This window comes from Podarcis gaigeae (assembly GCF_964106915.1).
Source record: "Podarcis gaigeae genome assembly, chromosome: Z".
NCBI classification, from domain to species: domain Eukaryota; kingdom Metazoa; phylum Chordata; class Lepidosauria; order Squamata; family Lacertidae; genus Podarcis; species Podarcis gaigeae.
The window spans coordinates 32,788,008-32,804,579 of record NC_139691.1 but is presented as its reverse complement, the minus strand read 5'-3'; the positions used below and the strand labels follow the sequence as shown (position 1 = coordinate 32,804,579).

Sequence of the window (16,572 nt, the reverse complement as noted above, 5' to 3'; positions counted from 1 at the left end):
GACACTACTAGCATCTCAGTAGACTAGGAAAAACCAACAAGCCTTGCAGACTAATGATTTTGAGGACTTATTTACAAAGGCTCAACATTCAAGCAGGAGCTTACCTGGAATCCCAGCGATCTGTTTTAGAGTCGAATTTGTACGTCGGGATGAACTTGATCTCCCCCTCTGTGAAATCAGCAAAAGCTGTCTTTTGGGTACGCTGAATGTTCAGCTAAAGCCAAAAAGAAATCGCTTATCAGCAGAGAAGCAGAAGACCCCCTGTTGCCTGACAATGGAGTCTATTAACAGCCACTATTGTGCTGGAAGGCCAAGGCAAAGTACTAGTAGAGTAGCCAGGTGCAAGGGGGTATACCTGTTGAAATCCTATCTTATACACAATTATTAAAGGTACAGGATGCTTGTGCAATTTTGTCCCTGGTCATCTTAAGTTACTTTGCTGCATCACACAATAGGAAAATCCTTTAACTCAGGAGTAGCAGACGCATGGCCCTCACAATGCTGCAGAACTACAATTTCCATCATCCCTGATTACTGGCCATGATGGCTGGGGCCAACAGGAACTGCAGCTCAATAACATCTGGCAGACCACAGGTTAGCCATACCTACAACAGACAATGTTATATGTACCAATAATCCATACAAACTGTTAACAACCACCAGAATACACCCCCGACACTATGAACAACTGCAAAACCATCCTTTTGCATCCTACGTTGGGCTCTTAGTACGTTTCCAAGCACAATTCAAAGTGTTGGTGCCAACCTTTAAAGTCCTAAACAGCTTTGAGGACTGAGAAAGATTGTGGAAGAAAGGGGTCAAGTTCACCGCATGTACTGTGTTAAAGGAAAATATAATGAAAATGATGTACAGATGGTATTTGACTCCTGTAAAGTAAGCAAAGATATATCATAACTGTGACAATCTATGTTGGAAATGTAAAGAAAAGGAAGGAACCTTTTATCATATGTGGTGGACCTGTCCCAAGGTGAAAAGACTTCTGGGAAAAGATTTATAATGAATTGAAAAAAATGTTGAAATATACATTTATAAAGAAAAGAAACCAGAGGCCTTTCTTCTTGGAATAACAGGTTTGGAATTGCCCAAGAAAGATGTTAAATTATTTTTGTATGCCACAACTGCTGCTCATATTTTGTTAGCTAAAAAGTGGAAAACCCAAGAATTACCAACAACAGAAGAATGGCAGATGAAGATGATGGATTTTTCGGAGCTAGCCGACCTAACTGGAAGAGTCCGCAACCAGAAGGAGGAGAAGTATCAGGAAGAGTGGATTAAATTTAATGATTACGTAGTTAAATATGTTAAGTTAAATTAATTGAAAACAGTTTGCAGATACTTAATTGGCTTAGGATTTTATTTATGTTAAGTGATGAATTAATATGTTTAATTTCGTAATGCGAAGATCTAAGGTTGTTAATGTTTAAGTTAAATTTTATAAGAATTGTGATTTGGAAAACTGTTAAAAGGATATGCAATGAAATTCAACCAAGGGGAAGCGAGGAAGTCACTTAACAATGTTAATAAGTGTAATTTTCAATAAGGCTATGATTTATGTCTGCTTGTCTTATGTGTTTGTTTGTTTATAATGTTGTGAAAACCAATAAATTTTTTTTGGAAAAAAGTCCTAAACAGCCTCAGCCCAGTATGTACCTGAAAGAGCATCTCCACCCCCATTGTTCAGCCCAGACACTAAGGTCCAGCACCGAGGTCCTTATGGTGGTTCCCTCACTGCGAGAAGTGAGGTTATAGGGAACTAGGCAGAGAGCCTTCTGAGTAGTGGCACCTGCCCTGTGGGACGCCCTCCCGTCAGATGTCAAGGAGATAAGTAACTAGGGAAGGTATTAATGTTTTATTATGGTTTTGCATATGTTGGAAGTCTGAGGCTGCCCACCCTTGCCTTGTAGCAGTGTAGCATCCTTCTAAAAGGGCTAAGGCATTACTACGCTCACAGGACGACTTAAATCCACCATAAGATGCAGCAATCAGGCCTCTGTTTCAACACAAAATACCAATGATACTTATGCCAAGTGGGAGAAAGGTCGTAAGCGTTACGAACACACAAACCTTGGAGGGAAAAATTAAAAACAAAAAGCATCAGCAATTTAATTTGATTTAATGGAAGTAACTGCTGATAAGATGTGAGTAATGCAGATTTTCCAGATAGATGCTAAACCTAGAGCAGGAAACCTTAGACCTTTAGCTATTGCTGGACGGCAGCTATCGCTGTCCCTGACCATTGGCCACGGACATGCTGGAGCTGATGGGAGTCCAACAACATCTGGAGAGTGCGCTGACCTAGGAAAGCCCTATAACTGGGTAATAAGTCCTACTTACGCAAATTCCAAGGCAACCATCCAACTTAATTGGGACTTGCTTCTAATTAAGGTTGCACAAAACTGCAGCCTTACAAAGCATTTGTAGAAGTCGCAGTCATTCTATGTTATAGCTAAACTTTGTTCCTAACTGTCTGAAAGTGGTTTCTCTAGGCTGGGGTATCCCAGACATAGGAAATAAACAAGGCAATATCCTAAACCACCACATATAACACAAATATGTCTCTCACCTGGTCATAGGTCAGAAGTCTCTGAAGCTCATTTTTAGTGATCAGAGTTTTCACTTCGTTGGCATCAGGAAGGCAAAGCCTGTAGTTCAGATCACCCAACCAGATGACAATGCTGGAAAAAAGCGAAGAAACCACAGCTATAGGCAAGCTCACGAGGGGGGGAGGGGAGAGGGCGCAGCCTGCTGCCAATTCCTGCAATATGAAGTGAGACTGATAACTGGCTCTTGAACTGGTTCCAGGCCCAATTCAGAGTATCCCTTTTGGCCTTTAAAGCATTTCAAGGTTTGGGAAAAGGGTACCAGAAGAAGGCCCACTTATTTTTGCACTGCCTCTCTACTGACTAGAATCTTTCCCAGGGAACTCCTGCTCTTTCAAGTATGACAGGGCCTTTTCAGTAATGGCTCCCTGCCTTTTAGAATTATCTTCCCAAAGAGGCTCACCTGCTTTGATGTCCTTTCAGCAAAGACTTTTAAAATTTCCCCTGGTTCTTGAATTCATGGGCAGGGCGCTCGTGGCCCTCCAAACACTGCTGTAGTACACAGGAACATAGGAAGCGACCTTATATTGAGGCAGACCATTGACCCATCAAGCTCAGGACTGACTACGTGGATTGGCAGCAGCTTTCAGGCAGAGATCATGCCCAGCCCGATCTGCACACACTGGTGACTGAGCCTGGAACCTTCTCCATGCAAAATGGCCACTCTGCTTTTGCGTTACTGCCCTTAACAAACTGCAACTCCCACCCCGATCACTGGAGAAGTTGCCCACATTTGCTATAATCGAATCTAATACATCTCTGCCACTTGGTTTATGTTGCTCTCTTTAGATCTGCTGCTATTAAGATAATGTTTATACGCTTTAAATTATCTTGAGGTGCATTTCTGATTATTATTTTAAATAAGCTACTCTGGGGAAGAAATCCCCACAATAAACAGAAATTAATGAATGAAGCCCAGCACTCGCTTCCACAGATGTTTAGTATCTGCCTGCCCTGAATGAAGCAGGAGCCTACAACGCCGGGCACTTCTGTCTGCTCTAGCAGAAACCTTAGTGGTGCAGCGGCAGCAGCAGGGATCGCCGACACTGCACCCTCCTGGTCTTGCTGAAGTGGAACTTTCATGAGCCCCAGTCAGCAAGGCCAATTCTTAGCGATTATGGGAGTTGTAGTCCATCAACATTTGGAGAGCACTATGCTGCCTACCCTTGAGCTACACACATGCAGGGAAGTTACAGAAACGTGACTCAATTTGCTTCTCCAGATAGCGGAGACCAACAAGTTACGTCAGCCAAGGCTCTCTCCCTCCAAGCCCTCGAAACGCACTCGTGTTTCATGATTGTCAGCTGCGGCAGACTCTGGTCAGGGGGCAGGAAGCTCATCCGGGCACAGATATCCTTGTAATCCTGGTTTCGGCGCTCGAAGTCTTCCACGTGGGCAGCAAGGTGGGAATTGACAATGCAGAAGCTGGTATTGTGGAAGACAAACCTCACGGCCACACCCCCCTTATTACCCTGCAGGGGCGGAGCAAAGATGGCTGTTAGTGAGCAAGCAGCAAAGAGGGGGGAATTGGTTGGCAGAGATTATAAAAACATATAGACAGATAGAAAGATAGACGTAGGGAATTCCGCTGTCAGGGTCTACTCACCATCTTCCCCATGATGCCTGTGCCCACGGTCTCCGTCATCACTTCCTTGATGTGGCTGAGCTGGTCCTTCCTGACAAAGATGAGCAACATCATTCCGACGAGACGCACCAGCTGCACCTAGAAGATGCAAGGTACTGGGATGTCTACCAGATTTGTGCATTGCTTGCTGTCCTGGGCTGGCTGGCTGCAGATAGGAGTGGTGGGTGGCACCAACTGGGGATCGCCCAAGGGAAGAAGGCTCAAAGCCAGGGAACTGGTGGGGGACAACGATGAGTTGTCAGAGGGAGAAGACTGTGAGCAAGAGGAGGTGTTGGAAACTGAAGAGGCAAGAGGGCAGGAAGATTCTGTGGCAGACAGCAGTTCAGAATCAGAGGCGGAAGTGGAGGCTGGAGGCGGGGGTCAAGAGGCAGAGATCAGGCAGGCTGCTGAAGAAGTCAGGGGGTCTCCCCATTCTGCTGCAATCAGCTCCCTTCCCTGCTGGTCTCCCAGAACACAGAGAGAAATTAAGAGGATGCAGCAAAGACAGGCAAGGTGTCAGAGTCTCAGGTTGCTTGGGAAGGACCAGGGGGAGGAGGAGACTTCAGAGAGTGGTGGGAGGGTAGCAACCTTGGGGCAAGATCTGTTGGGAAAGGTTTCTGTGATCACTAGGCCTGCACAGTTTTGGTTTCTTTGAATAAAGAATTTTGGCTTCTTTTGAATAAAACACCACTGACACCAGGTGTTTTTATTGCTGACCTTCTCCTCCTCACTCCAGCTCCTGACAGCTGTCTAGCTGCTGAAGAAATGGGTGGGGTTGGACTTACTTTCTTGTACTTGGATTTGGAATGCAGAGCCTTTTCCACAGCTGTCAGCCACTCTTGCTCCTTTGTCGAGTCAAAGTAGAAGAAAGCCTCTGTGCTCAGGTCCAGCTCCTGGAACCTAATACCAAAGTGCCATCAGACACAATACACATCCCTAGCACTGAGGCCATCCTTCCCCCAGAGCCACCTAGGCCTCTGGCTATCTTGGATGCTGCTGTAATCCACTGCCCACAGGGTGAAAGGATGGCACTGCCTCGTTCATTATGGCAGAACGTTGCTTCCTAGCTAAAAGATACAAATCCTCAGGATTCTCCTATTTTGTTCCAAGTTTAAAGCGAAAGTCTTCACACAACAGGACCTCAGTTTAGAAAGCAACTGTGGGGAAACAAAGACTGAGAGAGGGCTCTCTGAAAAGCTATTATGTCTGCTCACCCAATGCAGTAGATATCTGGGGGTTCAGAGTCACAGTTCAGCCAAGGTTCCAATCCACTGTCTGGAGACTGCCCATTCACATTCCACGTCCCCACGAAAAACCTGCAAGGAAGAGAAGGATGTGGAGCTGCAGGAATAGGACTCCAATCTGAACAGACTTGCTGGTTAAATATGCAAAGACAACAGGAGTGTGTGGCACGTAAGGTTACAAGGGCAGGCAAGATCAGGACCAAGAACAAACAAGTAATACCAGCCACTTCTTCCTCAACTTAGCTATTCTGGGCCCCAAATGAGCTTTGCTAATGAAAGAAAAAAGCTTTTTCCTTATATTTTTAAAGATGTGTCAGCCAGCCTGATATTTAAGCACTATCCCAGTTGCCACAGGCAACCAGAAATTCTTTGAAGGCAAGTGAGTTGATTGATCTCTCCATTCTTCCTTCACCTGGCAACCTGGTTTCCAGGCTGGCTTTCAGGGAGCAGAAAACCACCTCTCAGATCTGCTGTGCCAAGCTTGTTTGGTGTAAGATTACCCTGTAACACCCTTTTCCTCTATGCAAACCTCCTAAATGGAGGTTTCCTGTGTTTCCATGCTGGCCATGAAGGAAAGGGCATTCCCGACTCTGAAGACAGCACAGAAATACAGCCTGTCTAGTAAACGGGAAAAAAGAGCAAAACAGCCTCTGTAAAACAGTAGGATCTAAAGCTGCTAACCAGATACTGATAAACTTATGATAAAAGCAGACATTAAAAACAAATTGCAGCTGGGTACTATTAACAGTACAAGGAAATAACCAAAGCCAAAACTTTCTTTGAAGTAGTAAGTTTAGCATTATCAGGATGATCCACACCAAGCGTTGAGGGGTCGGGGTCAAACACCTCCTTGTCCTCCAGCACAGCTTTTAGGAAGAGTTCCAAAGGTTTTGCTTCAGTTTTGGATTAACTGCATCTTGTTACAAAGTCTGAAGCTGTACAACCACTTAATTTTAACTGTGGCTCATTGAAACAAGCCGACTTCAAATCATGTGTTTACAAAGCTGCTAAAATTAACCACCATAGGATCTGGACACACCAAACTGTGGTAAATTTAAAATACAAGTAGAAGCTTCCAAATAGGCTCAGGGTGGGGGAGAAGTGTGCAAACCTGGAGGAGAGGCTGCTGTCGTGCTCATAATATGAAACCACGGTTCAGTATATGTGAACGCAAACATTTGGCACCAAGGAAAATTGCCCACCACAACTAATACTTTACATTACCCACCCTTGTGGCCTGAATGAACAGGACAGACTTTGCCTGGCACCCGACAATAAAGCTGTCATGTAGATGTCGCTTTCTCCAACCCCAAATATGATACAGGTTCCACTGGTGTTTGCATGGTGTTTGCACTTTTGCATGATCTGACCTGAAATTCTGGATGTTGACATATTCCTTCTCTCTCTTGGCGAGGACGTGCTTGATGAGTCCCTCTCTCTGTCCGGACTGCGTATGTGTGGAAGGCACAAAGAGCTTGCGCATAGTGTTGGTCACTTTGGGTTGCTCCTTGCTCATGCTCTCCTTGTCACGGATACGCCTAAGGGAGATGAGAACGGAACTCAAGTAGCCCTTAAAACCAAGGAGGCGGGAGGGCACAGTACACCTCTAAGTCAACTTACGGCCTGCTTGGTGGCAGCGGTGGTGGTGGAGGTTCACGGCGGGCACTCATTTGCTGATTCTGTAGGTTTCTTTTCTTCTCCATACTCATAACACTGAAGTTATCCTCGAATCCCAGAATCCCTGAGAGAAGAAAAGACTTCTGAAGTTAGAGAGGCTTCAGAACCATTTGGGGAAGTTTCGGGAAAGGAACTTAGAAAATACTTAACTGCAGGAAAATGTTACTGCTTCCCCCCCGCACCACATTTGTCGGACAATTGCCTCTCAGCTAATGCATGTTTAGGAAGGATTGTGGAGGAAAGTCCCCTCAAGGCCTTTCCTCTAAAGGAGGCAACAAGTACTTAAAAATTTCAAGCAGAAATCACACAAGTTACATGTCAGTGTGGTTGTACCTGCAGAAGGGGGATCTACTGGCCCTGTGAGACCTTTCACTTGGTGCCAGGAAGTATGATCCACAATATCAGGGAAAGAAGTGTTTCGCGGGACTACAACAAAAATCAACAACAACACTCATGTGAGAGACTTGGCCATCTCCAACATCAAACATCAGAGACAGGGCATGGGAGTTGCTCACCTTCTTGGATTCTCAGAACCTCAGCGAGGAATCCCAAACACTGTTCCTCATCTGGGATCTCAAAGAGATGTTCTGCTGTCCAATCACCCTGCACTCGGATCTTGCAGCCAGCTTGAAGCACACACAGGAAAAGCACATGTCAGGAAACAGGGCACAACACTGATAAGGCAGAACACAGAAAATGCCCCCAATGTTTAAAAAGAGGGATGACAATAAACAGACAACAAAAATGAAGAAACAGCTTGAGGAACAATTGTGCTGTAAAATTTGACTTGTCATATTCATTACTTAATCCAAGGATGAACTTTCAGGCACACACAGTGAATGAGCAGAATATTCTTGCTTTGGCTCATACAGGAAGTGCATTACAAAAGACAAGAGATATAGCGAGACTGCACTGTAATTGAGTGGACTTGAAGCTGAGAAGCAGCCACATCTGAAGATACATGAACTTCTAGACTTTGATCAGGTTCACAGGAACCTGACACACTTCAAAAGTTACTGCTTTTATACCACAGTAAATGAAAATAAAAACAGCAGCAAAACCTTGAAATGAAACACTATGGAGAGCATTAAACACTCTACTAAGAAGTTATAAAGGAACTGAGGAAGATTGCATTTTGTAGAATAAAAGTTATGAAATAAGGTAATGTATTTTTCCGTGTATAAGACTAGGTTTTTCCCCTTAAAAAATGTCAAAAATTAGGGGGAGTCTTATACACGGGGCCATCTTGCCCCATTTTCTTAAATCTGAGTCCCCCAAAATAGGGGGCGTCTTATACATGGGGGGGACACAGGTGGCGCTGTGGGTTAAACCACAGAGCCTAGGACTTGCCGATCAGAAGGTTGGCAGTTCGAATCCCTGCGACGGGGTGAGCTTCTGTTGCTTGGTCCCTGCTCCTGCCAACCTAGCAGTTCGGAAGCACGTCAAAGTGCAAGTAGATAAATAGGTACTGCTCTGGCGGGAAGGTAAACAGCGTTTCCGTGTGCTGCTCTGGTTCGCCAGAAGCAGCTTAGTCATGCTGGCCACATGACCCGGAAGCTGTAGGCCAGCTCCCTCAGCCAGTAAAGCGAGATGAGCGCTGCAACCCCAGAGTCGGCCACAACTGGACCTAATGGTCAGGGGTCCCTTTACCTTTATCTTATACATGGGGGCATCTTATAGATGGAAAAATATGGTACATTTAAAAATAGCTGCCTACTCCCTGTTGCATTTCCAGGGCAGCGGGGGAGTGGGGAGGGGGAATCTTGATGTGGACTGTGGGCAAGCCAAGAGCCAAAACTGGAAAGGACACCACCTTTCCTCTCTGCCAGTGGAAGCTGCTCCACGAGGGCAAGTGAGTCTCTACCCTACCAATCTCAGTCTGTGCTCAGCCCCTACCTGCCGGCCTTCTAACTTACAGTCCTGTGGGTGGCCCTGCCTAGATTCCTTAGTCTCAGTGCTCCCTGAGACGCAGCACAGAGGAGGATGGGGGCAAAGTTAGAATTAGTTGGCTCGGCCTATTACTGGCTCTGGCCCCACCAATCCCAGTGGGTGCCAGTCACTGCTGCTCTCTGCCATTCTTCACCTCATTGCCCTTTCCTTGTGACCATGGTAGATTTGATTTAAATCAAATCAATTTAAATCACGATTTAAATCACTAGTTTGTAAGACCTGATTCAAATCACTGTCAGTAAGACTTGATTTAAATCATTTTTTTTACAGAAAGACTCATTCTTGTATATTTACAACCTGATGAAGGTTTCATTTTTGGAACAATAAATTTTCAGAGTAGTTTTTACAGTTATATCAAAAATTACTGATTTGGTTATACTATTAGAAATACATAGACAAATAACTATGAAATTATTGTGAGGTTTAATAAGCTAACTGTTTATATTTGGGCAACTTTTCTGCTGTACTTTATTGGAAGGAGAAAAATAATCATTTCCTTAATAACAATTTAAACAATTTATTTAACTAAAACAGTAACTTTATAGCATATGTATCCATGTTTGTTAACTGATGTGCTTAAACAATTTTTTAAAAGAAAACTTAGACTGAGTTTTAGCACACATGAAAAACTTAAAACAAATCCTTTGGACTATAATGTAACTTAAACAGAAAACTATCTTTAGAAATATTTTTCCTCCAAAAGCATTTTATTTCAAAAATCCGATTTAAATTTTAAGAAATCCTTTTTTAATTTTTTTTTAAAACCCCATTGATTTTTACCAACCCTGCTTGTGACCCTTATAAAATCAGGCCAAGGCTACAAGTGGCCCACAGGCTGGAGGTTACATGAATGTCTGTTGGTGTGAAGGGACCGCATTACACACTCTGGAAGCCACTATTTATGGCAGTTAAATCAATATACAGTGGACAACAAAAAGGAGAAAAGTTGGGACACACTGAAACAAAATGGGGAACGCTTGCACCCCTCTGATCTTGTGGGACCCCAACTCCCACCAGCCCCAGCCAGCATGGGCAATGGCCAGGAATTATGGGAGTTGTAGTCCAGCAAGAACTGAAAGGCCAGAAGTCCCCCTCCCCTGCTTTAGATGGACAAGGCCAAACCCTCAAACTTCCACTGTCTCCCAGCATCTTAAGCAGTTATCTGCAAGAGGGGCACACTTTTCCTGAAAATGGAGTGGGCAGCAAGCCCACTCAATAGGAGATGCCACTAGCAACAGGGAGGCAAATAGCTATTGCCTGCATAGTTGGAAGGCTCTTGAAAATTCACCGTTGAGATGTGGTGATGGGCCAATTTTCCTAGTTACTTTTAAGAGAAATGGGCACACACTTGTGAGTCATGTACAAGCAACCCCCGTGCAAGAACGATGTTATCTATATCTACCTGGAGAGAGATAAAGGAATGCTTTTAACATCTTGGACACCTCACAGAATAGTGTCTATTCTAATTCTCAGTTTCCATGTGCTGGAATCCTTAAAAACACCTGTGTTTTTAAGAATGGACCTCAGAAGAAGTTCTGGACCCCAAGGGAAGTGCTGAAGACACTGGTTGCAGTTCTCTGGTGGCTTTCTCAACCATCTTCAAAACTCTTGTCTCTGATCTCATATCTTGATACATCCCTGCCTGTGACATTCCGTCCTCCAGCTCTACCACTCTTAAACTTCAGAAGGTTTACAGCAATATTAAATCCTGGGGTTGCATGTGCTTTGCATGCAGAAGATCCCAGGTTCAATCCCCAGCAACTCCAGGAAGTGCTGGGAGAGACTTTTGTCTCAAAATTTTGGAGAACTGCTACCAGTCAGTGTGGACATTACCAAGCTAGATGGTCCAATGTTATGACTTCGCATAAGGCAACTCTGTATGTTCCTTCTCATGCCTGCAACTGTCTCCCAAGGAACTTATCTCACTTCATTGAAAACCCTCATCAAACCCTGTATGTTCCAGGAAGTGTCTAGTACAATCTGTAATTCTCATCCTTTACTAAAACTGTACATGTAACTAGACTGAATGCTTTTCCCCAGCTTTCCTCTTCCTCCACTGTGAGCTTCTCAGGGGACTGATCTAGTCCTGACTCTGTAAAGCAGCATGAAGACAGAGGATAGAATAAAAAAAGCCTTTCACCCCAGCAGCAGTCTGACTTTTGGGGGGGGGCACAACATCCAGACATCAGGGTCAGGAAGAAGAGACAAGCAGGAACAAGAATGATGAGTCAAGAGGGAAAGATGACATGTCAGTGACAGGCAATATCTATTCCTGACAGCACTCTGGTCAAGGGAGACTCACTGTTTGCTGTTATGTCAATCAGTAGAGTTTCTTCAGCCTCTGGAAGAGAATTAGAACGGATCAAGAATTAGAAAGGACCATCCAAGAAGGCCCTCAATAGGAACATCTCTCCTCGCCTAGCCATAAAGAAAAGTCAAGTGCTGTCAGAGGAGCAGAGCACCATGATCTGGGCCTCTGTAATGGAGATACCACAGCAAATCTCCTATTTCATGGAAACCGGTGCTTAGATCTGCAAAGGTTTAGCACCGAGGAACAACATCCAAAGCATGGTCTGAAGTCAATTCCATTATTGGAGACACCTGAACAACACACCACCAGGGGCTGCACAGTTACTCTTATGCACCAACAGGGATCTGCATTCATGCCTGCACTCCAGTCTGGAAAGCATAGTTAGAGAGGCATGGTTTCCATTTGTGGCTTTTGGGGTGGGGCATTGTTTTCCCACCACCTTGCTACAAGGAAGCAACAAATTCCCACAACAGAAGAGACAAGAGAGGCTGGATACCTTGCACACACTTAAAACGGCTGTTGATGGGAATCCTCTCTTGAACACTGGGGTCTTCCTGGGAACGGATAGTGAAACTGGAACAAGATGAAAGGTGTGTAACAGTGTGTTAATTGAGGGATACGGGGAGGTGCTGTGAGAAATCTCTATTTCTTTATCATTCTGAGAGCCATACTCCTTCCTAGGCAACCTTCCAAGAGCAACATGCCAGTGCTGGGCAGGACCAGAGGCAAAAGAAAGCACAGCAATGAAGGTAAATTTCACCTTTGTACATGATAGTTCCCACAAATAACCTTTGTTATCCTCCATCCAGGCAAGCAAGAACTCAAAACACCTGGAGTACACAGCAGGGCCAGTGAGGGGAGTAGCTTAGGGAAGGTTCCAAGGGCCAGGCACATTTGGAGGGCCACATTTGGCCCCTGCGCCTGAGGTTCCACACTCCTGTGCTGAAAGATCTACCTAGTTATAGCTATCAGAACAAAGGACTTAGATGGGGTTGAATTTAGGCATGAAATAGCAGCACATGCATCCAAAAGGGTATCCCTTCAAGTACACAGTCAGGGGTTTGGGGGCAGTTTTTGTTTTGTTTTGTTTTGTTTTTGCTCAGCCAGAAACCCCATAGGGTAGCCCTGAGCAAGTGAGTAGGACAGCAAACCTACGCTCCTTCCTGGGAGTAAACGCCAATGAACATTTAAGACTAAATTTGTGTGATTGGGCTGTAAATCTCTCTTCTCAACAGAGTTCTGAGAGTCCACTAATTTTAAGATTGGAGAATTTGTGTCTCTTACCCGTAATTTGGCAAGGATAAGCCACTGAGCAAGCCTCATAGCAGAATAGGATGTGAGCCAAAGTCTGCCATGTCTGCAACTTTCCCTCTGCCCACTACACTGTCAGAATAAGGATACAGTGGTACCTCGGGTTAAGTACTTAATTTGTTCTGGAGGTCTGTTCTTAACCTGAAACTGTTCTTAACCTGAAGCACCACTTTAGCTAATGGGGCCTCCTGCTGCTGCTGGAGCACGATTTCTGTTCCCATCCTGAAGCAAAGTTCTTAGCCCGAGGTACTATTTCTGAGATAGCGGAGTCTGTAACCTGAAGCTTCTGTAACCTGAAGCGTATGTAACCCGAGGTACCACTGTATATTATGATTATAGGACTAGGGCAGGAAAGAAACAAGGTAAGCCCATCAACTCAATGTAAGGAAACATTTTTGCACCGATAATCATAAACTGCCATCTCCCAAAGTGAAATATAGTGTTGATATGACTTGACTGGCATTTTAGCCATGAAAAGGCCAGGGGGCAATGAACATCTGGAGACACAGGGAGATGTCCAAGTCCTGCTCAGAACCTTGTTCTTAAAACATCCAAGGCCAGTCCCAGGAGATTACCAGGGGAGCCATGGAAGGAGTTGCCTCCTGCCCCAGTCTACAGAGTACAAATGAATGTGTGGGGTCTTCAAACTCCAGTGCCAACTTACACATATTCTTCACCGCACTGTGACAGGGTCAGTTCACATGGCACTTTCTGGCTTCCCTTTACCTCCACACCCTGAGAACAAGCTAAGGAAAAGAGGGAAGGTGGTACAGAAAAAAGCCCGTGTAAAATCCTACCATCCCAAATAATTCAGTGTGCTGCCAGCCACACATTTCCCCATAATCATATTCAACCCCATTACCCACTACACAACCAAATGAATCCCTCTTCCTGAAGTTGTGATGTTGGTAGCCCTCCGCACTGCTCTGTGCCAGTTTCATCCTTCATCAATGAACCCTCCTCCCACCCAGTTTAATTGCTATGAAAAAGAGGTACAAGAAAGGAGTGTAGCCTAAAGCTTGTCTCAGAGACCAAACCTGTGCTGGCTGGAAAGGATGCCATGCCCATAATTTGTGTCCTACTGCAGATAGCAGGTGATGGTCATTCAATGGCTGAGATAAAACACTCCACACATGTCCCTTATCTCATTTACGACTTTAATAATATCATCCAATTCTGAAAACAACTCCCAGGGCTGAGCCAGAAAACAAACAACAAACCAGTCTGGCCTGCTTCTCTGTGCCTGTCATGTATGATCTAGTTGAGTTTCCTGCATTGCAGGGGGTTGGACTAGATGACCCTAGGTGGTCCCTTCCAACTTTACAATTCCATGATTAATCAAGGTTTGACATGGAGAAAGCAGCAAGTGCAAAAAAGTGTATTTCCCAGGTAACCAGACAACCCAGCCTGGCATCCTGTTTCCAACTATGATGGTGAGAAGGAAAACAAAACACTTTGGAAGCATCCTACCCTCTAGAGAGATACACTGCCTTGCAACGTGCAGGCGAGAGCGGTCAATTTAAGGCTCGCTTCTCCACGAAGCTGCCCTTTAAAGTCTTCCCGGGCTAACATGCCAAAAAGAAACGTCCGAGGGAACAACACGCCCCCCCCCCCCCCGCGTAGGTCTCCTATCTCCAAGCAGAAACGCAGCGGAGCGAAAAGGCTGCCGGGCAACAAGGGGGAGGGGGCCGTCTCGGGAAGCTCTGGGCTCTAACATTGTGGCCCCCCCCCACTACCTGCCAAATCCCTCCCACCCACCTACCCCCGTTTCAAAGCCCCTCCCAGGCCCCCATCCCTTGCAACCCCCAGAACCAGCCCCCAAATCTTAACCTGCAAGTCCCCACACAGAATCACAGCAGAGTTGGAAGGGGACCCCAGGGGGTCATCTAGTCCAACCCCCTCCAAAGCGACCCCAACCCTTATGACATTCGGCCTTGCCCGACGCCTCCAACAAAGCTGGAGAAGGATACGCGAAGGCTCTTCAGCTGCTGCTCCTTCCTCCCAGGCGTGGGCAGCGGAGGAGGCTCCATGCTCCCGTCTAGGCCCCCGTGGCGGGGATTTAAAGGGGAAGATGGACAGGGGAGAAGGAAAGGGAGGGGCCCTTTGCTCGGCCGCTCGGTCCCGTCAAGGCCGTACTAACCCGGTCCGACCGACCGACCGCGCGCTCCCACCTGCGCGCTCCCGACTCCCGGCGAGCTTCGGCCGCGCGCACCGCGGAGAAGAAGGAGGAGACAAGCGCAGCGCCAGAGGGCGGGCAAGAGTGGCAGCGGCGCTTCCGGTTCGCTTCTGCTACCGATCCTGCCGCCGCTGCCCCCTGGTGGCCGGAGGGTGTTCGCTGCGCCACCCTTTCTTCCCGCCCACTCCCCACGCGCCTTTTTTTTTTTTTTTTAAAGAATAAAGATATATTGTTTTCCTGTTACTAAATAGTACACGCGACTCATAGAGCATTTCCTCTCTCCGCACCCTGTTTTGTTCACAAGAGGACTTGGCTGAACTACAGTGGCCAGGAGCTCGTTGGCTCTTCCCGAGGAATTCTGGGGACTGTAGTTTACCCCTTGCAGAGGTGCAGGGCACAGCTGCCCTTAACGCAGTGGTTCTCAACCTGTGGGTCCCCAGATGTTGTTGGACTACAACTCCCATCATCACTAGCTAGCAAGGCCAGAGCTCAGGGATGATGGGAGTTGTAGTCCAACAACATCTGGGTACCCACAGGTTGAGAAGCGCATTGCTGCTCCCAGGAAACTTCGGGGGAAGCACGTGCTCTCAATGTGGCACTTTGGAACGCCCTGCCTATTGAGATCAAGCAGGCGCCTTCGCTGTACTCTTTATGGTGTCTGCTAAAAAACAATATTGTTTGGACAAATCTACCTAGCTGCTTAGAAAGATGAGGTAAATCTGTTTCAGTATTTCAACTTTTGTATGTTTTAAAGTAGGGTTGTGAAGTTTTCTCAATTTTATCGTTTGATCTTTTTGTATACTGCTTTGAGGTTTTGTTTTGTTTTTTTAACAATCAAGTAATAAAAAAGGAAGTGGGAACTAGGGAGAAGCTTCAGCCACTTTACTTATCCAAATGGACAGCTACATAGTTCAGTGGTGCATTTAGGATGTTTTATCAGTTTTATTTCTTAATTGCTTTTCTCACAGATGTGACCCAAAGCACCTTAGAAACACAATATAAACACTAAAACAGATTACAGTGGTGCCTCGCAAGGTGAAATTAATTCGTTCTGCGAGTTGTGTCGTCTTGCGATTTTTTCGTCTTGCGGAGCGCGGATTCCCTGGGTATTAACGGCTTTAAGAAAAAGGAAGAAACTCGCAAGACATTTTCATCTTGCGAAGCAAGCCCATAGGGAAAATCGTCTTGCGAAGCAACGCAAAAAACGAAAAACCCTTTCGTCTTGCGCGTTTTTCGTCTTGCGAGGCATTCGTCTTGCGAGGTACCACTGTACAACAGACACAACCAATAAGCACCTGTTTAAACCTCCCCTCACCCACTTTCTTGAATAGTTCAGTTGATAAGAGCATGAGATTCTTAATCTTAGGGTTGTGGGTTTGAGCCCCACATTGGGCAAAAAGATTCCTGTATTGCAGGAGGTTGGACTAGATGACCCTTGTGGTCCCTTTCAACTCTACAATTCTATGATTATGTGAAATAAAAGACAGGTCTTGCAAATCCTGCACCTCTAAGAGGCTGCACGGAGACACCAGAAGCAGTGATCTTAACAAGGGCCCCCACTGATGATGATGATTCTGTTATTTGTACCCCACCCATCTGACGGTTGCTTCAGCAGCTGCTCTGGGTGGCTTCCAGTATATACAAAAACATTATAGAGC

General features: G+C 45.7%; 1 protein-coding gene across 1 annotated transcript in view; it reads right to left on the bottom strand.

Annotated features, from left to right (window-relative positions):
- OCRL (OCRL inositol polyphosphate-5-phosphatase) overlaps positions 1 to 15,003 on the bottom strand; it is a 25,449-nt gene extending 10,446 nt beyond the window's left edge. Inside the window, 14 exon segments of the mRNA XM_083722665.1 lie at positions 105 to 214; positions 2,585 to 2,696; positions 3,906 to 4,093; positions 4,228 to 4,344; positions 5,031 to 5,145; positions 5,460 to 5,561; positions 6,860 to 7,027; positions 7,110 to 7,230; positions 7,500 to 7,592; positions 7,682 to 7,792; positions 11,419 to 11,457; positions 11,924 to 12,000; positions 13,403 to 13,473; positions 14,709 to 15,003. Coding sequence (XP_083578791.1) covers positions 105 to 214; positions 2,585 to 2,696; positions 3,906 to 4,093; positions 4,228 to 4,344; positions 5,031 to 5,145; positions 5,460 to 5,561; positions 6,860 to 7,027; positions 7,110 to 7,230; positions 7,500 to 7,592; positions 7,682 to 7,792; positions 11,419 to 11,457; positions 11,924 to 12,000; positions 13,403 to 13,473; positions 14,709 to 14,768 — 1,484 coding nt within the window. The 5' untranslated portion in view covers positions 14,769 to 15,003.
- Between the last annotated feature and the right edge of the window lie 1,569 nt (positions 15,004 to 16,572).